General features: G+C 42.7%; 1 protein-coding gene across 3 annotated transcripts in view; it reads right to left on the reverse strand.

Moving 5' to 3' along the window:
* kcnd3 (potassium voltage-gated channel, Shal-related subfamily, member 3) overlaps window positions 1-24,295 on the reverse strand; it is a 412,919-nt gene that overhangs the window by 24,823 nt on the left and 363,801 nt on the right. For all 3 annotated transcript variants that reach the window (XM_043716375.2, XM_043716374.2, XM_087973448.1), the window contains exons 4-6: window positions 16,697-16,798; window positions 11,165-11,263; window positions 1,526-1,585 (exon numbers count right to left, since the gene is read on the reverse strand). In XM_043716375.2, coding sequence (XP_043572310.1) covers window positions 1,526-1,585; window positions 11,165-11,263; window positions 16,697-16,798 — 261 coding nt within the window. The remainder of the gene's footprint in view (window positions 1-1,525; window positions 1,586-11,164; window positions 11,264-16,696; window positions 16,799-24,295) is intronic.

The raw sequence follows: 24,295 nt of genomic DNA on the forward strand, positions 1-24,295 counted from the left end.
TTCAAATTAACCTGTTAGACTCTAACCTGGCGTAGTGTGACTTCATCTTTGGACTGTAGGAGGAAACGAGAGCAACTGGAGGAAGACCACACAGACACAGGGAAGAACATGCAAATTCCACACAGCCAGTTGCCCAAGTCTGCAATTGAACCTGGGGCCTTGGCACAGTGAGGCAGCAGTGTTAACCGCTGAGCCATTGTGCCACCCTTACACCAGCCATCCTTACATCCTGAGTATTATCATTTAATAAAGTCAGGAAGAATCCCTGAGACCTAGTGGAATGAAAGGATAGGTGACAGATATATTAATTAAGAATGAATTGGGTCTGTGTTGGTTGTATAAAAACAGGGAGCTAGTCATTAGTGGGGTTTCAGCTTTATGGAGCGTAGTAAATTGAAATAAATCTCCATAAAAATGTGGACTTAAATTCTGTTTAAATACAGTTAATATATGGAGAATAACACATGGACTGCAGTGGTTCAAGGTGGCAGCTCACCATCACCTTCCCAAGAGCAATAGGGATGAGCGATAAACGCTGGCCCTGCTGATGATGCCCATGTTTTAGTAATGAGCAGAAGGAGAGTTGAACACATCGGATGTCCCAGATCATTCACTCAATATAAAAATTTGGCAAATGTTGATTTGTGTTAATAAAGACTTAGTTTTCTATTCATAGTAAAACAGCAAACTCCTGATAAGACCTTGAGTCCCCATTCTCTGAAAAATAATGAAGACATTTTTTATAGAGACAAAATGTTATACTCTTTGATTGTTCACTAAAGGATGACATTTTTCAGCAGAAATACATGTCTGCTTGTCAGATGTATTAAAAAGCTCTGTCCTTGTTCATCTCTATTGTTTTTGCTCTACAGTCTTCTGCTCTCTCTCTCTCTCACTCTCTCGCTCTGTACTGTGCTAAAATCTTGAGGCATAGTTCCACATGCACCAGCTCGCATACAACCTTCTGAAATCACTGCACTCTTTCAATCCCTGTTTCTTGTTAACCTCCAATTTTATTACTTTTACAATTAGCAGATGTGACTTTCACCACCGAACTCTGGAATCCTATCCCTTAGACCCTGCCCATCTCTATCTCCCTCTTCTCTGGAAGCTATTCCATAAAACCTAGCACTTCAGTCATCCATCTTATAAACTCCAAAGGTGGCTCAATATTTTTTTGAACAATGGCCGTTATGAAGTGCTGGGGCACATTTTATAATGGTAAAGGTGCAATGCAAATGCAGCTTGCTGTTTTTAAATAGAGTAGAGTGTACCACTGCACGATTTCTTAAAATAATACCAATTATTTTAAATGCGGTAATGAAGGCAGAGTGAGCTGAGTCCCTCAATAGATCGATTTCCCCAGAGTTTGATAATGTCACACATCAGTGCAGTAACCAAAGTCACACTGGTCAAATAGAAAGGAAGTGGTAATGTCACATGAGTGTTCATGAAGCCAGCGTGATGGAGAGATGACACTTCAACGTCTGTCCTCTGGTGTAACTACAAAAAGGAGAAGACTTACCTTGGTTGAAGCAGATGTTCGGATTGATAGGAGGGGATCATCCAACAGGTAAGACAGTCCCTGCAGCACCAACAGAAGACCAAATGAAAACACTGTGGTACAGTTTTGAATTTCAAGCATTGACCTTAGTGTTGTACAGTCAGTTCCTACCTAACACGGTAGTTCCGTTCTTGTGTGATCTCGTGTTATAAGAGAAATCTCTGCACCATTTAAACCAATGGGGCTGGAATCACATTATAGCCAATACAGGTAAGGAAAGTTCATATTGTACAAATGACAGTCTAAATACTTCAGTCACGTTACAGCCAATTTGCATGATAAAGCATGCGTTATAGCAGAATGACCTGTAACTATGGAGATTGGAGTGGGTATGTTCATGATAATATTCTTTGATTCCAATCACCATCTCAATTACTGTCCATACAAATTTATCCAGATACAGATACCATAATTTTGTCCATGAAATAATGTTATGACTTCAAGTTATAGGTTTGGATTTTGTGCTTAAGTTATCTTTGTGGTGTGACTTTTTCTCCCCATGATTTCATTCGGTACCAGTCAAAGAGATCTCTAACATTCCAAATAGGAATGAGCTGCCAATTCACAAAGCAAGCAGCAAATAACAATTCAGGTTTGTGTATTCGCCTTCTAAACTTTTACAGAGAGTGAAATAAAGATTGACATGTATGTGAGATTAAGGCAAATGGTGAAATATCATTTTTTTCTAAACTTGCTTTTTTAACATAATGGAGTGGAGAAATTTGGCATTCCAGAAACATAAAAATCAGTTTGTCAGGACCTGAGAGGTTGTTTGTGAGTAAGTGTGGTCTGGAACTAATGTTCCCTCTGAGGTGCTGGGAATATTGCTGGATTGCAATCAAAGAGTGCTGCACAGGGAGGACACTGGGCACAAACTACATCCTCTTAAAAGTGTACACATGTAGAGCTGTGTGGAATTTTCAAGGACTGAGCAGCGTAACACCAAGTTGTGTACATCAGTTAGAAGAATCTCTGTGTGGTGCATCATTAAACCTCAGTGATGTTTCATTCAGCAAAGGGTAATCTTTTCAGGGTTACTTTTTTAAAGTGCAAAGAAAAATTTGAAGTTCCTGCTAATGCAGTGATGTCACACTGATTCTTCACATCTATGGCCTACAGGAACCATCTTGCAGAGGAATGAGGATCACTGATAGCAACATCTGAATTTTTGCAATTAATATATTGCAATTAATATATGTGGGCGGCACGGTGGCACAGTGGTTAGCATTGCTGCCTCACAGCGCCAGAGACCTGGGTTCAATTCCCGCTCAGGTGACTGACTATGTGGAGTTTGCACGTTCTCCCCGTGTCTGCGTGAGTTTCCTCCGGGTGCTCCGGTTTCCTCCCACAGTCCAAAGATGTGCAGGTCAGGTGAATTGGCCATGCTAAATTGCCCGTAGTGTTAGGTAAGGGGTAAATGTAGGGGTATGGGTGGGTTGCGCTTCAGCGGGTCGGTGTGGACTTGTTGGGCTGAAGGGCCTGTTTCCACACTGTAAGTAATCTAATCTAATCTAATCTACACTGTGTATGATTGTCAGATGTTGCTTCCTGTTTTTCTGTATAATAACAGTGAATACTAATAGTTCTATAGCAATTCAAAATACAGCCATAGCCTTCATTACAGGGAGAGGAGTGCAAACAATTGAGTGCTTGCAGCTCTGACAGTTGCAGGCGGCTATATATATTCAGTAATTGTTCACACTTGTTATGGTGCTTTTATACTAAATCAGGCCTAAGTGGCAAGGTCCCTGAATTATGAAGAGAGGCATTTGCAACTATAGTGGGATATTGCCACATTTAGCAGTTTTGGGCAATTAAAAGGGTTGAGAAAGTAAATTGTCCAATGTTGTTCATGAGCAAACTGTTGGGACTGTGTCGAATAATAGGAATATAAAGTGTGATAAGCATTAATGGACACCATTAACACATAGAGCTATTCTCATTGGCTCTTGATTTCGATTTATGCTGTGCACAAATTTTATTAAAACAAAACTAGAACATAAAATGCATTAGAAGACACTTAGCCAGCAATAGCAGCCGCCCCTGAGAATGCTGAGTCCATTTCTGTTTGGCAATCCATCTCTTTCTATGATATAAAATGGACTTTAATAGGTTTATAAGTGAGAATTACATTATGCAGACTACACCTACAACTAAACAATGCAGAGGTCACGGTGCTGTACACGTTTGTACTTTGCTATTGAATTTTTCTACTCCTGTCCTCACTTCTTGAATAGTCTTGGCTCAGGAGCCAACTCCAGTTTTCAGAACCTCATACCAAACTGGTTCATTTACTTGTAACTGACAGTAGGCACTGAGAGAGCCCCACAGCCCAGCCCAATTTTGCACTGTGCCATTGTGCACACAGACACATATTTGCACATTGATACACATATGGCAATAAGCACATGTGAATTTATTGATGCATATATGTGTGATAAGAATACATTCCTATAGCTCTACAATATGCTTAATAAAAATCATTGGACAATTTACATATTCAACACTTTCAACTGGCCCATGCCTATTAGATGTGACAATATCCCACTAAACTTGCAAATACCTCTCTTCATAATTCAAGGACCTTCCAACTTAGGTGTAATTTAGCATAAAAGTTAACTGCACCGCGAAAATTCACATGGAAACACCTGTATACATTGACAAGCAGTAACATGCATGCACATGTCTGCACAGGGACACACATTCTTTACCCTGGGATATTGTCAGGACCAACAATGCATTTTCTCTCCAAGCCTGTCATAATGTTTTCCAATCAACCAGTTCAAAGATGTGATTACACACTTGTGGAGTGTGTGTGGCTTAAACCCAGCTCCCTCAAACTTGTTGTATTCCCTTCCATGTAACACACACATGCCACTCATACATTTGCACATATTTAATACTTGGTTTGTGGTGATGTTGAACTCTGTTTCCTAAATTTGTTTCCTAATAATAATCTATTGGTTCCCGCACTAGCTGAGGTTACTGTGAAGGTCTCACTTTCCCAACCTCACCCCAAGCCTGAGGTGCAATGACCCTCAGGATAAGCTCCCCACCAGTCATCTCTCCACCTTGTCTCTAATGACAGAGCAGCTTTATTGTCCATTGCACTTGACCTTTACTTCTGGGAGTCTAGCAGTCAATCCTACCATCCCTGCCACCTCAGTCAACAAGATCCACAAACATCCATTCCCTCCACCATCGGCGCTCTGTAGCAGCAGTGTATACTATCTACAAGATGCACTGCAGAAATTCACCAAAGATCCTCAGACAGCACTTTCCAGACCCACTACCACTTCCATGTAGAAGGACAAGGGCAACAGATACATGGGAACACCACCCCCTTCAAGTTTCCCTCCAAGCCACTCACCATCCTGACTTTGAAATATATCGCTGTTCCCTCAATGTCTCTGGGTCACAATCCTAGAATTCCCTCCCTAAGGGCATTGCGGCTCTACCTACAACACATGGACTGCAGTGGTTAAAGAAGACCTCTCACCCCCACCTTCTCAAAGGGCAATTAGTGACTGGCAATAAATGCTGGCCAGCTAGTGACACCCACACCGCACAAAATGAAAATATTTTAAATAAAATTTGATGAACAGCGCAATATAAGAAGCATTAATGGCCACCGTTATGGCTCAGGTAACACACTGGATGGATGTTGGAGAGCGATTATTTTAATAAAATTGAACATGAGGGAGATAATGAAACAATTAAAAGATCCAGAAACGGGAGTTCCTATAATCCCCCCACGCTGCTACGAAGTCTCCTTTTTACTCATGTTGAGGAAGTTTGCTCCTATGGCTTACAGTTTAAAAATTGCTTCATGACTAAAAATGTTTGAGTTATCTATTAAGCAGAACAAAGCAATGTAAACAAGACCAACATGAGAGTTTCTTGCCAAAGGTTTGAAAATTGGTCTTTACAAATTAAGCCACTTTAAATTAGACTACTTGGAATTGAATGAAGGGAGGGTTTGAAAAGAATTTGTTCTCCCTGTGCTTTCTCCTTTTCACCATTTAAATGTTACATCTCACTGGAGTGACAGGCTGCTGAATATTAACAAAACACAGAGGGGTTCAGCATTGTTAATGTGTTAAATACATTAATTTGTAGTACTTAATCTATCGGCAGCACATTTGGTGGTGTTATTCTCTATAGCTGGTCATTTTAAGCCTTTGATTCACGTCAGATGTGAAGAAAGTGAGGTCTGCAGATGCTGGAGATCAGAGCTGAAAATGTGTTGCTGGAACAGCGCAGTAGGTCAGGCAGCTTCCAGGGAACAGGAGAATTGACGTTTCAGGCATAAGCCCTTCTTCAGGAATGAAGAAGGGCTTATGCCCGAAACGTCGATTCTCCTGTTCCCTGGATGCTGCCTGACCTGCTGCGCTGTTCCAGCAACACATTTTCAGTTCACGTCAGATGAGACTAGACTAACACAATTCCACAGAGGAGACACAATCTAAATACTTTCCCAGGGAACAGTGAGCCTGATCAAGTCCGTCTGCTACTCTCACAGTTCTGTTTGAGCCTCAGTTTTGATAACCATCTCTTCCAGGGTCTGAGGCTTTGGAGCATAACATTGGCTTTGAGCGTCTATTTTAAAGAAAATTGCAACAACTCCCCTCAGAATACACTAACTTACTGCAAAGTCCCTCTCAGAGCCTCACACCATCCTAACTTGGAAATCTATCACCATTCATTCACTGCCATTTGGTCAAAATCTTGGATCTCCCTTCCTAACAACATTGTGGGTCTATCTACAGCACATGGACTGCAGCAGTTCAAGAGGGCAGCTCATCGCTGTCATAATTGTAACAAGGTCAGCCGGGAACCTCATAGAATCAGTTCCCTGATTGGGACTGATAACCTGCTCCAATCTGGGAGCCCTGGCTGACATATATAAACAGGAGAGTCAGAGGTTCTGTTCACTCTGACAGCTGGCTCTGATGGAGCTGGAGCAGGGTCAAGGACTCTCCCTCTGGAAATGGAAGATGCCTTGGTGATGAGATAACGGTTTCTGTGGAGTTATTTCAACCACTACCTTCTCCAGCACAATGGGGAATGGGTCATAAATGCTGGCCCAGCCAATGACGCACACATTTCCATGAATTAAAAAATAGAATCAGGAAAAGCCAATGCCGGAAATGCTGACCCAGTCAGAAATGTATCCTTAATGAATCATTTGGACTTTGATCATACAGTCACAGAGATGTATAGCATGGAAACAGACCCTTTGGTCCCCCTTGTCCATGCCAACCAGACATCCCAATCTGACCCAAACCCATTTGCCAGCATTTTTACGAACACAGTCCTCCAATTTAGCAGTTGGGTATTCATGCATTTGGTGACATTGCAGGCATCAGCACACCTAAAGTGTAATGGGATAGCCTCATTCTGGGAGATTGGCCTTCTCGATCATGGTCTCTCCCCTGCCAGGCCAGCTTATTTCTGTTCACTGTTTTTGTCTAACGGCTACTTAACTGGCTTTGTGCAGAACGTATCAACTTTTGACTTGGTTGTGTGGTTGTCATGCACAGGTAGCTAGGAAGGAACTGAAGAATGGACTTAGTAGAGCTAGAAGGGGGCATGGAAAAGCCTTGGTGGGTAGGATTAAGGAAAGCCCAAGGTATTCCACTCTTACATGAGGAACAAGAGGATGGTCATAGTGAGGGTAGGGCTAATCAGGGATAGTGGAGGAAATAGTAACCTTGGGTACATCCCATCTGGCCCAAGGGGATTATCAATCCTTATGTTTTTAAAAATTTGCAGCATATCCTCCTTCTTAACGACATGTTCAAGTGCATCAGCCTGTTTCATGCTGTCCTCACAAATGACAAGGTCCCTCTTAGTCGTGAATATTGAAGCAAAGTATTTGTTAGGACCTCATCTATCTCCTAGGAGAAAGTGAGGGCTGCAGATGCTGGAGATCAGAGCTGAAAATGTGTTGCTGGAAAAGCACAGCAGGTCAGGCAGCATCCAAGGAACAGGAGAATCGACGTTTCGGGCATGAGCCCTTCTTTAGGAATGAAGAAGGAATGATTCCTGAAGAAACGTTGATTCTCCTGCTCCTTGGATGCTGCCTGACCTGCTGCGCTTTTCCAGTAACACATTTTTCAGCTCTGATCTCCAGCATCTGCAGCCCTCACTTTCTCCTAGGAGATAGATGAGGTCCTAACAAATACTTTGCTTCAATATTCACGACTAAGAGGGACCTTGTCATTTGTGAGGACAGCATGAAACAGGCTGATGCACTTGAACATGTTGTTAAGAAGGAGGATATGCTGCAAATTTTTAAAAACATAAGGATTGATAATCCCCTTGGGCCAGATGGGATGTACCCAAGGTTACTACGGGAAGCAAGGGGAGAGATTGCTGTGCCTTTGGTGATGATCTTTGCGTCCTCACTGTCCACTGGAGTAGTACTAGATGATTGGAGGGTGGCAAATGTTATTCCCTTGTTCAAGAAAGGGAATAGGGAATTACAGACCAGTCAGTATTACGTCGGTGGTGGGCAAATTATTGGAGAGTATTCTGAGAGACAGGATTTATGATTACTTGGAAAAACACAGCTTGATTAGAGATAGTCAGCATGGCTTTGTGAGGGGTAGGTCATGCCTCACAAGCCTTATTGAATTCTTTGAGGATGTGACAAGATACATTGATGAAGGTAGAACGGTGGATGTGGTGTACATGGATTTTAGCAAGGCATTTGATAAGGTTCCTCATGGTAGGCTGATTCAGAAAGTAAGGAGGCATGGATACAGGGAAATTTGGCTGTCTGGATACAGAATTGGCTGGCCCATAGAAGACAGAGGGTGGTAGTAGATGGAAAGTATTCAGCCTGGAGCTTGATGACCCATAGTGTTCCGCAGGTCTCAGTTCTGGGACCTCTGCTGTTTGTGATTTTTATAAACGACTTGGATGCGGAGGTGGAAGGGTGGGTTAGTAGGTTTACTGATGACATGAAGGTTGGTGGAGTGGTGGATAGTGTGGAGGGCTGTTGTAGGTTACAGTGGGACATTGACAGGATGCAGAGCTGGGCTGAGAAGTGGCAGAAGGAGTTCAACCTGGAAAAGTGTGAAATTATTCATTTTGGAAGGTCGAATTTGAATGCAGAATACAGGGTTAAAGGCAGGATTGTAGGCAGTGTGAAGGAATAGAAGGATCTTGGTGTCCATATCCATAAATCCCTCAAAGTTGTCACCCAAGTTGATAGGATTGCTAAGAAGGCGTATGGTGTGTTGCCTTTCATTAGCAGGGGGATTGAGTTTAAGAGCCGCGAGGTTATGCTGCACCTCTATAAAGCCCTTTGGAATATTGTGTTCAGTTTTCATTAGAGTGAAGGAGGATGAGAGGTGACTTGATAGAGGTGTACAAGATGATGAGAGGCATAGATAGAGTGAACAGCCAGAGACTTTTCCCCAGGGCAGAAATGGCTATCATGAGGGGTCAAAATTTTAAGGTGATTGAAGGAAGCTTTTGGGGAGATATCAGAGGTAGGTTCTTTACACAGACAGTGGTGGGTGTGTGGAATGCACTGCCAGCGGCGGTAGTGGAGTCAGATACATTAGAGACATTAAACGACTCTTGGATAGGCACATGGATGATAGTAAAATGAAGGGTATGTAGGTTAGTCTGATCTTAGAGTAGGATAAAAGGTCAGCACAACATCAAGGGCTGAAGGGTCTGTATTGTGCTGTACTGTTCTATGTTCTATGCTCTATGTTCTAGTTCTCCTCTACATCGGAGAGACCAAGCATAAACTCTGGGACCGGTTCATATGGTCCATATGCACCAACCAACCCCATTCCGGTGACCAACCATTTCAACTCCTCCTCCCACTCCTCCATGACATGTCCATGATGGATCCCCTCTAAAGCCTAAACAAGACCACCCACAAACCGGAGGAAAGATCACCTCATCTTCTGCCTCAGAATCCTATACCACACGGCATCAACATTGAATTCACCAGTTTCCAAATCTCCCCTTCCCCCACCCCATCCCAGATCCAACCCTCCAACTCAGATCCTCTGGACTTATCCTTCTTCCTCCTCATCTATCCACTCCACCCTTCCCACTGACTATTACAACCACTGAAATGCCGTTTTATCCTGCTCCTCGGATGCTGCCTGACCTGCTGTGCTTTTCCAGCACCACTCTAATCTAGACTCTGATTTCCATCATCTGCAGTCCTCACTTTTGCCTATTGCAATCATCCCCCACTGCATCCACCTATGGCCTTCCCAGCTACCTTTCACCAGCTCCACCCCCACCTCCCTATTTATCTCTCAGTCCCCATTCCCCCCCCCACCCCTGACATTCCTGATGAAGAGCTTCTACCCAAAACGTCAACTCTCCTGCTCCTCGGATGCTGCCCGACCTGCTGTGCTTTGTCCACCGGCATACTTTATTGACTATTGACTCTGACTCTCCAGCATCTGCAGCCCTCACTATCTCCTCCATGCACAGTTCTTGTCCAGGAACCGGGGAAACAGAGAATTAAATAGGGTTTGTACAATATGAAATGAGCTGTGAGTCCACCCAGGCGTACTGATGTTTATCCTCCAAAGGAACAGCTTGTGAATGACTGGATTCACCTTGTTCCAAATCACTGTACTCTCAGTCACTTTGATCACCTCCCTAACCTGTTCTTAAACATCATTGTGCTCTCTGCTTCAATCACTAACTTGACAAGTCAATTCACCACAAACCCTATGTTTCTCCTGCTTTCTGCCCTGAATTATGCCTTTTGTTTAATTTTATATCTGCGTCCTCTAGACCTCTCGGTGGCTGTAACAGTCTGAACTTGTGGTTTCTGTTCCCTGCCTTTGTGGAGCTTCTGATTATTATCTGGGATCTCTCATCGTAAAACGTCCTGTCAGGGTGGGGTAGGTTTGGGCTTCACTGTGAAACCCCAGATGTTCAGTAGCCAGTCAGTACCCCTGCTATATGTGTTGTAAATGGTAGCATTTCTGTGTCTTAAGTCTGAATCTTGGGATTGAGTCCCACACTGGCACTTGATGGTAAAGGGAAAACATGGTCATGGTTATAACATGGTCAAACAAGTAGGCTATCGATACTGAAATGCAATGCAGGCAGTGATAGAGGGAGAGTGAGGTTAGGCTGAATGGAGTGGTAGCTGCAGTGAAATATCCTCCCCATGTTGAAAGATCCCACATGCAAGCTCTTCCATAGAGTGTGCTTTGTTCCCTCCTAGCTTTGAGGGACTACCAGAGAGTTGGATGGAAAAGTCCACACCCCTAAAAGCAGGTTACTTGGTGGGGGTACACACGAGGCTGAGAGGCTTTGAACATTAAAGAAATGGCTGAGCCTTTTCCAAACATTAAAGTGACTCCACTGAGAGAGGTTGGAGATTGTACATCACCTGCTTCCCTGACAGACAGGAACACAGGTTTTGTGTTTTAGACTTTATTTCCCATGGACATGACCCCAGGGAACACTCTGAAGTAATGTTGACAGGTTGGAATGCTGAACAAGAGTCTATACAATTTTCACCAGAGTCTCAAAGGCAAACGTCTACAGCATGTGTTCAGCTGCACCTGCACGAGGGGGGTAAGGGGTCTGTTGACTTACTGTTGTTCTCTCTAAGCAGTGGAGCAGATGGTGATGCTGTCTCGCCACAGCTGAGCCTGGCTTGTTCAGAGACTGCTGCTGCTCCTTATCACCTGAGTCCTGAAATGACAGCATCATAAAGAAGCAGTTTGTATTACATTTGAAATCAATGCTACTGTTTACAGAAAGAGGCCATTTGGCCCCACTGAACCCATGTCATCCCTCTGCAAGAGCAAATGAGTCCGGTCCCCCAGCCCGGCCCTTTCCCTGAAACCTGACAACCTCTCTTTCCCTTCATCTGTTGATCCAGAAAGACAAACCAAAGATGCTGGAGATCTGAAACAAAAACCAAAATTGCTGGAGAAACTCAGCAGATCTGGCAGCATCTGTGGAGAGAAAACAGCCTTAATACTTTGATTCAGAGGGTTAATGAAGAGCGACTGGACTCGAAACGTGAACCTTTCTTCCTTACAGAAGCTGCCAGTCTTTTTGGGATTCAACGGCAATTTCATCTTTTTGTTTTTCTTTTTTAAAAGCCTCCTGATTGAATCCACCTCCGAGAGAGTCTGAGGTAGTGAATCTCAGATCAGAAATGTAAGCAGCTCAAAGTAGATAAGATTTCCCCATGTCACCTTTCATTCTACTGCCATTCATTTTAAACTGGTGTCCTCTGATTTTTGTCCCTTGCACTAAGAGGGAGCAATTCCTTTCTGTCTATTCTGTCCAGATATCTTGTGATTTTGAATACCTCTGTCAAATTGCCTCTCTGATGCGGAGGTGCCGGTGTTGAACTGGAGTGGACAAAATCAGATTGTAGGAGAAAGTGAAGACTGCAGATGCTGGAGATTAAAGTCGAGTGTGTAGTGTTGGAAAAGCACAGCAGGTCAGTCAGCATCCGAGGAGCAGGAGAATCAATGTTTTGGGCATAAGCCCTTCTTCAGGAATGAGGCTGGGAGCCTCGGGGGTGGAGTGATAAATGGGAGGGGGTGGGGCTGGAGGGAAGGTGGCTGAGAGTGTAATAGGTGGATGGAGGTGGGGGTAAAGGTGATAGGTTGGAGGGGAGGGAGGAGCAGATAGGTGGGAAGGAAGATTGACAAATGGGACAGGTCATGAGGGCAGTGCTGAGTTGGAAGGTTGGTACTGGGATAAGGTGGGGGGGGAGGGGAAATGAGGAAACTGGTGAAGTCCACATTGATGCCATTGGGTTAGAGGGTTCTGAGGTGGAAGATGAGGCAATCTTTCTCCAGGCGTTGGGTAGTGAGGGCATGGCAATAGAGGAGGCCCAGGACCTGCATTTCCTCAGCAGAGTGGGAGGGGGAGTTGAAGAGTTTGGCTATGGGGCGGTGGGGTTGATTGATGCGGGTGCACAACACCGGCCGCTATTGTCCAAGAGATTTATTTGAAATCACAAGCTGCTCTGTTGTCACTTCACCTGATGAAGGAGCAGCGCTCTAAAAGCTTGTGATTTCAAATAAACCTGTTGTAGTATAACCTGGTGTCATGTGGCTTCTGAAATTCCTCTCAACCTTCTCTTCTCCTAAGAATCATAAGAACCAGGAGCAGGAGTAGGCCATCTGGCTCTTCAAGCCTGCTCCACCATTCAATGGGATCATGGCTGATCTTTTCATGGACTCAGTTCCACTTACCCACCCTCTCACCATAACCCTTAATTCCTTTACTGTTCAAAAATCTATCTATCTTTGCCTGAAAGAAACATTCAACGAGGTAGCCTCAACTGCTTCACTGGGCAGGGAATTCCATAGATTCACTACCCTTTGGGTGAAGAGGTTCCTCCTCAGCTCGGTCCTAAATCTGTTGTCCCCTTATTTTGAGGTGATGCCCCCAGTTCTACTTTCACCTGCCAATGGAAACAACCTCCCTGCTTCCATCTTATCCAATCCCTTCATAGTTTTAAAACTGTCATTCTTGAAAGCATTTTCTTTAAGAAAGTAAACATTTATTGGACCATGGAATCAAAGGCTGTCAGAGTAGATGGGAATGCGGAATTCCAAACACATGTGCCATGATCTTATTGACTGGCAGAGATCAGGGATTAAATGGTCTTTTTATAGGGTGCTATTTATGCTCCTAGGATGTAGGTAGGGATGGGGTTGGTTGCATAGCTCAGTTGGCTGGACTGAGTGGCGTAAGGCATAGAATAAAGACAACAATATGGTTCAAATCTGTGATAGCTCATGGAATCCGTGACTCTTTACCCTATGGAATGGTTACCATCAAGCTGCACATAACAATCGTGGAGAGGGTTGTTAATAATACTTTGTCAACTATGGCTCCTTATGGTACCATCAGGTCATTAATGGTATATGGGGATAATGTGTATAAAAGGCATTGACATGTTTGATCATCCATTATTATTTTACATGGTGGAGAGGAATTGATGGGCTGAATGGCCTACACCTGTTCCTAATTATTACATTCATATTCTCCTCAAGGCCTAGTTGTCAATATTTTTCCTGGTTGATAACCATCTCCTGCATCGTGTACCTCCTCCGGTAGGGTATAGATTCAGGCTTCCTTTATTACCCAAAGCATTTACATATAAACCTGACCATTCTTTATTTACAGAGGAACCTCAATTATCTGAAGGACACAGGCAGGGAATATTTAGTTCGGTCAATCAAATTTCGGATAATCGAATGCCAAAATTGTTTGGCCAAGCATTGGGACCTTGTGATCTTGCCTGATAATCCAATATTTGGATGATCAAATGACGGATAATTGAGGTTCCTCTGTATAGCTAAACCTGGTCAGGAATGTTACAATGCTGGAGGAGGTGTCACTATGCAACCTGGCTCATTTGGTACCCCTCCTCAAGCCTTTAAGTCAAGACATTGAGGGTCGAAGCTAGTCTAGGACTCGAGAAGCTAATTGAGAGGTGTGGGCTACATCAGGTTGTTGGAACAAGGGGTATGGAGTATTTCAAAAAGTCGTGATGGGCGGTTTTTACTGTGATCAGTAGTGAGGTTTATCTGAAGATGATAGCGAGGCTGCGTTCGAGTATTACTTTGCAGGGTGTGAGGCAGATCATAGGAAGTTACTTTGAGGGGAATAGACTATATCAACCGGAACTAATGAGGAGTTTGGGGAATATCAAACTTTATTAAAGTGAGAGAGCACTGTTGCACTGAGGGGAAGAGGTTATGGGCCTATCTGCAATCACTAATACTCATGATTCTATATCTTTCTGCTTTGTATTTGAATTTGAGCCTGTCTCAAACTGTAATGACTTTTGTTTTAAAATGTTATTGAGTAGGTATTCATTTAAAACTAACTGTGATTGTTCTATAATTTGGCATAGTATGTAATCAGTAGTAATGTTATTAATGTGGACTCAGTTTCTCTCTGGTCACTTCCCATTTGAACAAAACGGGCCAGGTTTGTAACTAATATTTAACCCAAACTATTGCAGGAAACTGGCTGATTTTGATTTGGTAACATATGAACTACAAATCAAGCTGAAGACTAGTTTTGATACAAGAGGTTGCCAGCCACAGATGGTGTCATTAGATGGAGTTTGATTGATGGGCAGTATTTTCAGGAGCCATCTTGAATTGGCCAACTTGGACTTACTCTTTGACCAAGAAAATGACTCTGGTCCTTTCTCTTTCGCTCATTTTATCTCTTATATTTCCCTCTTTCTTTGTCTTTCTTGTTCTCTCCTTCTATCCCTCTTGCTTTCTCTCTCTTCTTTCTTTCCTTTTTTTCTCTTTCTCTACCTTTCTCTCTGTCTTTCTCCCTTGCTTTTTCTTCCTTCCTTATTATTCATTTTTAATTATTTACTAAAATTGTTGCATTTATGTCTGATTTAGTAAGGTGTCACTCATTATTTTTACATCTAGAGTATGACTCTAAATCTAGGATTGTGCAGGGTATCTTAGCCTGAAGGATGTATCAGGAAATTGCAGGGAGACATTTCAGAAAGGTCTGAATATGATATAGTGAGGAGTACATTAAAGCATGGTACTATGAGGGTTGTGAGATCCTCTGAAGGCTATACCATATATCAGGATATGAGAGTGAGGAATATGTGGTACATTTGAGAATGTTATTGGGCAAGGTATAAATTCTATGTGTAAACGAAAATCCAAAGAACTGCAGATGTTGGAAATCAGAAAAAGAACAGTAATTGCTGGAGAACTTCAACAGGTCTGGCAGTATTTGTGGAGTCGAAACGTTGGGTGCTGGAAAAACACAGCAGGTCAAGCAGCATCTGAGGACCAGGGAAATAGACTTTTCCGGCATAAGCCCTGCTGTGCTTTTCTAGTGCTACATTTTTTGACTCTGATCCCCAGTATCTGCAGTCCTCACTTTCTTCTAGCATCTGTGGAGAGGAATCAGAGTTGCACCTTGGATATAGTGACCCCTTTTCAGAACAGTTATATGTGTATGTTTGTGGAATGGAGACGGATGTGTGTTATTAATTTTTGTTGCAGGTAAATCTATTTGTGTTCATGTTATAGTGACAAGTTCAGAGTATGATGGCAAATGTTACACTGAGTTCATAGAATATCCAAACCTTCTGGCCCAGAGTTCCTCTTCGGGTCTTCCTGTGTCATCTGTCCTGAATTCCACTCCAACCTTCCCAACTCCACATCAAAAATGGTAGCTGCTTTTCAAGGTCAGGTTCACGGAGCTGGAACTTCTCCTACCTGAACCAGGAATGGATCTCGGGTTTTCGGATTATTTGCTTATAATTTCGTATTACCCCATAACCTGCCAGTTCAGTGTACCATCACTTTTTTCTGCCTTTTGTTTGTTGTTGTGAGACATACATTTACTGAATATTGACTGAGAACAAGTTGCTGCTATATATCACAAAAACAAATTGCTGGAGAAACTCAGCAGCTCTGGTACCATCTGTGGAGGGAAAGCAGAGTTAACGTTTTGGGTCTGATGATCATTCCTCAGAATGGGTCACCTGAAACAAGACATTAAGTCTGCTTTCTTTCTTCATATATGCTGCCAGATCTGCTGAGTTTTTCCAGCAATTTCTGATTTTGTTTTTGATTTCCAGTATCTGCAGTTCTTTGTTTCATATTATTGTTGGTGTATGTGTGTGCCCACGCAATGGTTTTATGACACAATGAGAAGTTTGATATGTGTTAGGATCTTACAGTCGGAGATGGGGGTATAATAGAGTGTTACTTTGAGATCAGAAGAAGTTAATATGGGAGGTGTGGGAGATAGCAGCCAGAGGAACTTCACTCATGCAATTGTTTTGACTAGCATGGATGCGATGGGCAAAAGAACCTTTAAGTGTGCTGTAGATCTCTATAACTATGAACCTACGAGCTACACCACACCTTGTCAGAGCAGTGGAGGAGTGTTGTAGTGAGGCTTAAGAATAAATACTGGGAATATGCTTAGGACATGGCAGGCCATCTCAGTCAAACATGAGGAGAAATAAATGAGACGCACTCAATCAAAACTTCAGTGTTCTTGGAATGATCCACCATTTTGCTTCCAGGCAATCATTTCCAAGCACCCTTGATCTCATCATCTAATCTCTGGACAGTGTAATATTGAACTTACTGTGAGCTCCAGTGCCTCGTTCATCAAGCCATTACGTTTGATTTGCAGATAAGCGTTGGCATTTCCAGTCTTTGCTATCTTTATCCTCGCAAGCCTGGCTTTCTGTGAAGGAAATCAACAGTCTCAACATTTATCCTCGAAACTATTTCAGCTTCTAAACAGTTTATTGCATCTCCTTCTCCCTTTGAACTTGCCCTGTTACCAGTGTGGAACAATCTGGGTGCAGAGGGAGGAGATTTGTGAACAGAACCTCTCCCTAGACCCAATGGTTCCTGACTCCTCCATTTGACATTTCTCTTCAGAATTTCCCAATCTTCTAGACCCTTTTTTTCTGCCCTTTGCCATCTTGGAATCAATGTCCATCACATTGAATTCTGGCCACTTTCTTCCTCAAAAGCTTCTTCCTAAAATTGGCAACTTAGAAAGCACAAGCCTAGGTTCTGGTATCATAGAATCCCTACAGTGTGGAAGCAAGCCATTTGACTCACCGAGTCCGTACTGACCCTCTGAAGAGCATCCCACCCAGTCCCACTCCCTGTAACTCTGCATTTCCCACTCCACCTAACTTTGGACTGTGGGAGGAAACCCAGGCAGACATGGGGACAATGTGCAAACTCCACACAGCCAGACGCTCGAACTGGAGTTGAACCGATGTACCTGGTGCTGTGATGCAGCAGTGCTAACTGCTGAGCCACCATGCCGCCCCAAGTTATACTCCGTGTAGTGCTAAAGAAAGGTTTTGAGTTTGACTCCAGAGGTTTGAGTACAAACCCAAGACTAACTCTCCAGTGGATTGCTGAAGGAGTGCGGAACTGTTGGAGATGCTATATTTCAGGACGAGATGCTAACTCTTAGACATCTGTTTCTGGATTAGTGTTGCTGGAAGAGCACAGCAGTTCAGGCAGCATCCAAGGGGCAGTAAAATCGACGTTTCAGGCAAAAGCCCTTCATCAATAAAGGCAGAGAGCCTGAAGCGTGAAGAGATAAGCACTTATCTCTCCATGCTTCAGGCTCTCTGCTTGTATTCCTGATGAAGGGCTTTTGCCCGAAACGTCGATTTCGCTGCTCCTTGGATGCTGCCTGAGCTGCTGTGCTCTTCCAGCAACACTAATCCAGAATCTGTAGTCATTGTTTTTACCTCTTAGACATCTGTGTCTACTCTCTCAGGTGGATGCGAAAGATCTCACTGCTGTGTTTTGAAGAAAGCAGAGGAGTTATTTCTCAACATTGCTAAAAAAAATTGATCATTTGTGGATCTGGGCATAAGTGATCACACTATCACTTGCCGTGAAGCACTTTGATCCTGAGGTCATGAACGGTGCTACATAAATGCAAGCGTGTTGTTCTTGATTCAATTTACCTTCTATTAGCGTGTTTTGAGAAGACTTGTAGCTCAGGTTGAGGTTTTGGATGTAGGTTTGCTTGCTGAGCTGGAAGGTTCATTTCCGGACATTTCATTACCCTACTAAGTAACATCTTCAGTGGGCCTCTGTGCGAAACACTGCTGATAATTCCTGCTTTCTATTTATATGTTTGGGTTTCTTTGGGTTGGTGATGTCATTTCTAGGAATTCTCATGCATGTCTTTGTTTGTCCTAGAAGCATGGCATTCCAACCAGAACTCTATCAACAAACACATCAAGTTAGACTCCATCTACCACCCCCCTGAGAAAAGGAGCAGGAAGTGACTTCATCACAGGAAATAACATCACCACAGGAAATGACATCACCAACCCAAAGAAACCCAAACATATAAATTGAAAGCAGGAATTTTCAGCATTGCTTTGCCTGAGGCCCACTGAAAATGTTACCTAGTAGGGTAACAAAACATCTGAAAATGAACCTTCCAGCTCAGTGAGCAAACGTACATCGATTACCTTCTGTTCTTAGCCCTTTACAAAGGTTTTGCCTAGTGAGTGGTTTCCATAACTTCCGTTGACTCAGTTGGAAACACTCTGAAGAGAGAGAGAGAGAAACAAGAGCTGTGCATTTGAGGAACAATGAGAGAATACATTGGGATATTGGAATGTTGTAATGAAGATGTAACAAAGAGCAATGGGACTTCGAGTGAAGGTTTTGAGAAAGATTCTCGCTTAGTAAAGGAATAAGCAAACTATTATTGCAGAGGGTGTAACCATCCACTGTTACTAAGCTCTGCACTCAAGGTATAATGCTGTCTGAGCCTGAAATATAAGCTTATTAAAAGTATTCACCCAAGGTAGATGAAGTATGCTCAACCACAAAATCTAATTCATTCCGATAAATTGTTCAGTTACATTTAGAACAACAAGAATTATTAGAATTGCTGAAAGAGTCTGGTGTGTGATATTTCCACTGTTTACACATCAAGAACTAATGAAAACATTACCACTTAACAATGGCAATGAGAGGCATGCACTTAAGACAAAATAACTATCATTATTCAATAACTGTCTTTTCAAGCAGGTCTACCAAGACTGAAGCACTTCAGTATTTCAGATGAATTGAATTGATACAGGTGGAGCTTGGCTAGATTAAATCCAAGGTAACATTGGTCTCAAAGCTAACAGAAACCCTTTGCTGTCATTTTTTTGTTGAATCCCTAAAGGTCAGAGTCCAGAGTCCTAAAGGACATGATTGAAGTGCAGACTTGGAAGCAATAACAGAAATTACTGGAAAGGCACAGCAGGTTTGGCAGCATTTGTGGAAAGGAATCAGAGTTGACATTTATGGACCAGTGATACTTCCTCAGAACAGTCTTTCATAGAATCCTGACAGTGTGGAAGCATTTGGCCTATTGCCCTGCCAAAGAGCCATCCCATCTACAACATTACGTTTCCCAAGGCTAACCCACCTAGCCTGCACATCCCTGGACATGCAGGCAATTTAGCATGGCCAATCCACCTAACCTGCACATCTTTGGACTGTGGGAGGAAACCAGAGCACCCGGAGGAAACCCACACAGACGCAGGGAGAATGTGCACACACCACACAGACAGTCACCTGAGGCTGGAATTGAACCCAGGTCCCTCGTGCTGTGAGGCAGTGGTGCTAACTGCTGTGCCACCAATCTTAATTTCTTCGCTGATTAAAAACCTCTCTATCTCAATGTTGAATATACCGAATGACCCAACCTCAGCAGCATTTGGGGGAAAGAATTTCACAGATTCACTACTTCTTGACCGGAGAAATTCCAATTCATCACTGACTTCAATGTGTGATCACTTATTCCGAGATGATACTCTCTGATCCTAGTCTCTCCGACAATGAGGAAACAGCTATGTGCATCTCCCCTGTCAATCTCCTCAGAATCTTGTATGTTACACTAAGATTGTCTTTCATTCTTCTGAACTCCAGTGAGGTACAGATCCAATCGATTCAACCTGCCCTCAGAAGATATTTCTTTAATACCTAATATCAATCTAGTGAACCTTCTCTGGACTGCCCCCAAAGCCAGTATATATTTCCTTAGATGAGGGAACCATGGTATTTCAGCTGTGGTCTGAACATCATCTTGCAAAGTTTCAACATTGCTGCTGTGCTTTTTCACTTCATTCCCTTTGAAATAAAGACTAACATTCCATTTGCCTTCTGTATTACTCACTGAATTTGTGTGCTAGCTTTCTGTAATTCAACTTTTTGAGGAAGGGTCACTGGACCTGAAATGCTAACTTTGATTTCTCGCCGCAGATGCTGCCAGACCTGCTGAGATTTTCCATCATATTCTGTTTTAGTTTCTGTACTTCATGAACAGGGACTCCCAACTCCCTCTGTGCTTTAGCTTGCTTTAGTCTTTCTCCATTTAAGTACTATTCAACTCCTCTATTCTTCCTGCCAAAGTGCATAACTTCACATTTTCCCACATTACTTTTCACCTTATATCCATTTTGGCTTCTCTCTTCCTTTTTATATATTTTAAGAAATTTTTGCTGTCTGTCTTAATATTACTGCCAAATGTACCCTCTAAGTTTTTGCTCACTTGCTTAACCTGTCTGTATTCCTTTGCAGACTCTGTGTCATCCTCACTACCTGCCTTGCCACATATTTTCGTGTCATTCATAAACTTGGTAACAGTAAATTCACTTCCCTCATCTAAGTATTTAAAATGTATTGTCAATAATTGTTGCAGCCTCAGACTTATCCCTGTGTCACTCTACTGGCTATAGGTTGCCAACCTGAAAAAGCCCCATTTCCATCAGTTAGCCAATTTTCTATCCATTCAAATGTACTATCTCCAACACCGTGGGTTCTTATTTTATTAAGTAGCCTTATGTATTTTAATGAGGAGAAAGTGAGGACTTGCAGATGCTGGAGATCAGAGCTGAAAAATGTGTTGCTGGAAAAGTGCAGCAGGCCAGGCAGCATCCAGGGAGCAGGAGAATCAATGTTTCGGGCATAAGCCTGCACTTCCTGAAGAAGGGCTTATGCCCAAAACGTTGATTCTCCTGCTCCTTGGATGCTGCCTGACCTGCTGCACTTTTCCAGCAACACATTTTTCAGCTTATGTATTTTTATGGAAATCCAAATGTATTGCATCTACTTCCTATTTATCCATCCTGCTGGTTCCCTTCATGAAGCCATACTGACTCTGATTGATCATATTATGCATTACAGGCATATCTTTTTTAAAGACTCTCAACATTTTTCCATTGATTGATGTTAAGCTAACTGGCCTATAGTTGCCATTTTCTTTTGTTTTCCATTTTTGAATGAGTGTGAGACTTTGGCAGAACATTTCCAATCCTCTGGGTTTTTTCCATGATCTAAAAAAATTTTGGAAAGTTAATATCAGTGCATTGACTATCTCTGTACCTAATCTATTAAATATCTCAATGCCCATCCCATCAGCTCTGGGGGAAATGTCGCTTTTAGTTCATCTAGTACTTCTCTAATCTTAGCTCATATTTATTTCCCCACCCCCCACTACTTTTCGTCACTTATATAAATGATTTGTATGTGAACATAGGAGGTATAGTTAGTAAGTTTGTAGATGACACCAAAATTGGAGATGTAGTGGACAGTGAAGAAGGTTACCTCAGTGTACAATGGGATTTTGATCAGATGGGCCAATGGGTGGAGGAGTGGCAGATGGAGTTTAATTCAGATAATTGCATTTTGGGATTGCATTTTGGGAAAGCAAATCTTAGCAGGACTTATACATTTAATGGTAAGGTGCTAGGGAGTGTTGCTGAACAAAGAGACCTTAGAGTGCAGGTTTATAGCTCCTTGAAAGTAAAGTCGCAGGTCCAAAGGATAGTGAAGAAGGCGCTTGGTATGCTTTCCTTTATTGGTCAGAGTATTGAGTACAGGAGTTGGGAGGCCATGTTGCGGCTGTACAGGACATTGGTTAGGCCACTTTTGGCATATTGTATGCAATTCTGGTTTCCTTCCTAATGGAAGGATGTTGTGAAACTTTAAAGGGTTCAGAAAAGATTTACAAGAATGTTGCCAGAGTTAGAGGATTTGAGCTACAGGGAGAGGCTGAACAGGCTGGGGCTGTATTCCCTGGAGCGTTGGAGACTGAGGGGTGACCTTATAGAGGTTTATAAAATCATGACGGGCATGGATAGGATAAATAGACAAGCTCTTTTCCTGGGGAGTCCAGAACTAAGGGGCATAGGTTCAGGGTGAGAGGGGAAAGATATAAAAGGGACCTAAGGAGCAACTTTTTCATGCAGAGGGTGCAACGTGTATGGAATAAGCTACCAGAGGGAGTGGAAGAGGCTGGTAGAATTACAGCATTTAAAATGCATCTGGATAGGTAAATGAATAGGAAGGGTTTGGAGGTATATGGGTCAAATGCTGGCAAATGGGACTAGATTGGGATGGGATATCTGGTCGGCATGGATGAGTTGGACCGAAGGGTTTGTTTCCGTACTGTACATCTCTATGACCCTATTGTTTGGTATGCTCTACAAGCAGATCATTCTTAAAAAGTGCTTTAGGGTAGCAGAATGGAGTGCAGAATACAGTGTCAGAGCTGCAGAGATGGGGCAGAGAAAGAATTTGTCTCTTAATTTTTTTAGCATTTTTGGAATGCTGTTAGCATCTCCTAACATAAAGATTATGCAAAACATAATTCACCTCTTCCATTTCCTGATTTCCCCATTATTATTTCCCCATTATTATTTCCCCATTATTATTTCCCCAGACTGCTTCTCTAAGGACCTTATATCCACTTTGGCTTCTCTCTTCCTTTTTATTCATTTAAGAAACTCTTGCTGTCTGTCTTGATATTACTTGCAAATGTACCTTCTAAGTTTATTTTTTCTTTCTTTATTACCTTTCAATTTGATGCTACCCTTAACTTCTCTGCTTAATTCCAGTAGGCTTATCCCCTTCCTAGAATCTATCTTTCTGAGGCATATATTTATCGTGAGTCGTGAACTATTTTGTTAAACATCTGTTATTGTTCTCCAACTGTCTTTTTAACTGAACCCAATTCCTAATCCACTCCAGATAACTCTGTCCTCATTCCTTCGTAATTACCCTTACTGAAGTTAGCACTGTAGTTTCCAACCAAAGTTTCTCACTATCCAATTGAATGCTAAATTTTGTCATGTTAAGGTCACTTTTCCAGTGGTGATATTGTATTCTGAAATAATTTATTAAATCTGCCTCATCCTTAATGACCTGATCCCTGTTGGGATCTGTGACATATTGTTCCAGGAACTCTCCTGAATACGTGGCAAAAATCACACAACACCCGGTTACAGTCCAACAGGTTTATTTGGAAGCACTAGCTTTTGGAGCACTGCTCCTTCATTAGGTAGCTGTGGGACAGGATCATAAGACACAGAACTTATAGTATGAATTCTTTCCTGTGGCTAACTTTTCCAATTTGATTTTCTCAATCCAAATGAAGGTTAAAGTCATTCATGATTATTATGTTGCCTTGTTTACATGCTCTCATTATCCCTCATTTAGGTTGGACTAGATTAGATTGTTGTGGTTCTGTTCGCCGAGCTGGAAATTTGTGTTGCAGACGTTTCGTCCCTGGTCTAGGTGACATCCTCAGTGCTTGGGAGCCTCCTGTGAAGCGCTTCTGTGATGTTTCCTCCGGCATTTATAGTGATTTGTATCTGCCGCTTCCGGTTGTCAGTTCCAGCTGTCCGCTGCAGTGGCCGGTGTATTGGGTCCAGGTCGATGTGCTTATTGATTATATCTGTGGAATCCTAGAGGCCATGCCTCTAGGAATTCCCTGGCTGTTCTCTGTTTGGCTTGTCCTATAATAGTAGTGTTGTCCCAGTCGAACTCATGTTACTTGTCATCTGAGTGTGTGGCTACTAAGGATAGCTGGTCATGTCGTTTCGTGGCTAGTTGGTGTTCATGGATGCGGATCGTTAGCTGTCTTCCTGTTTGTCCTATATATAGTGTTTTGTGCAGTCCTTGCATGGGAATTTGTACACTACATTAGTTTGCTCTTGCTGGGTATTGGGTCCTTCGTCCTGGTGAGTTGTTGTCTGAGAGTGGCTGTTGGTTTGTGTGCTGTTATGAGTCCTAGTGGTCGCAGTAGTCTGGCTGTCAGTTCAGAAATGTTTTTGATGTATGGTAGTGTGGCTAGTCCTTTGGGTTGTGGCATGTCCTCATTCCATTGTCTTTCCCTTAGGCATCTGTTGAT

The sequence above is a fragment of the Chiloscyllium plagiosum genome, unplaced genomic scaffold, assembly GCF_037043375.1.
Source record: "Chiloscyllium plagiosum isolate Xiang-an unplaced genomic scaffold, Cpla_swu_hap1 HiC_scaffold_26, whole genome shotgun sequence".
Classification (NCBI taxonomy): Eukaryota; Metazoa; Chordata; class Chondrichthyes; order Orectolobiformes; family Hemiscylliidae; genus Chiloscyllium; species Chiloscyllium plagiosum.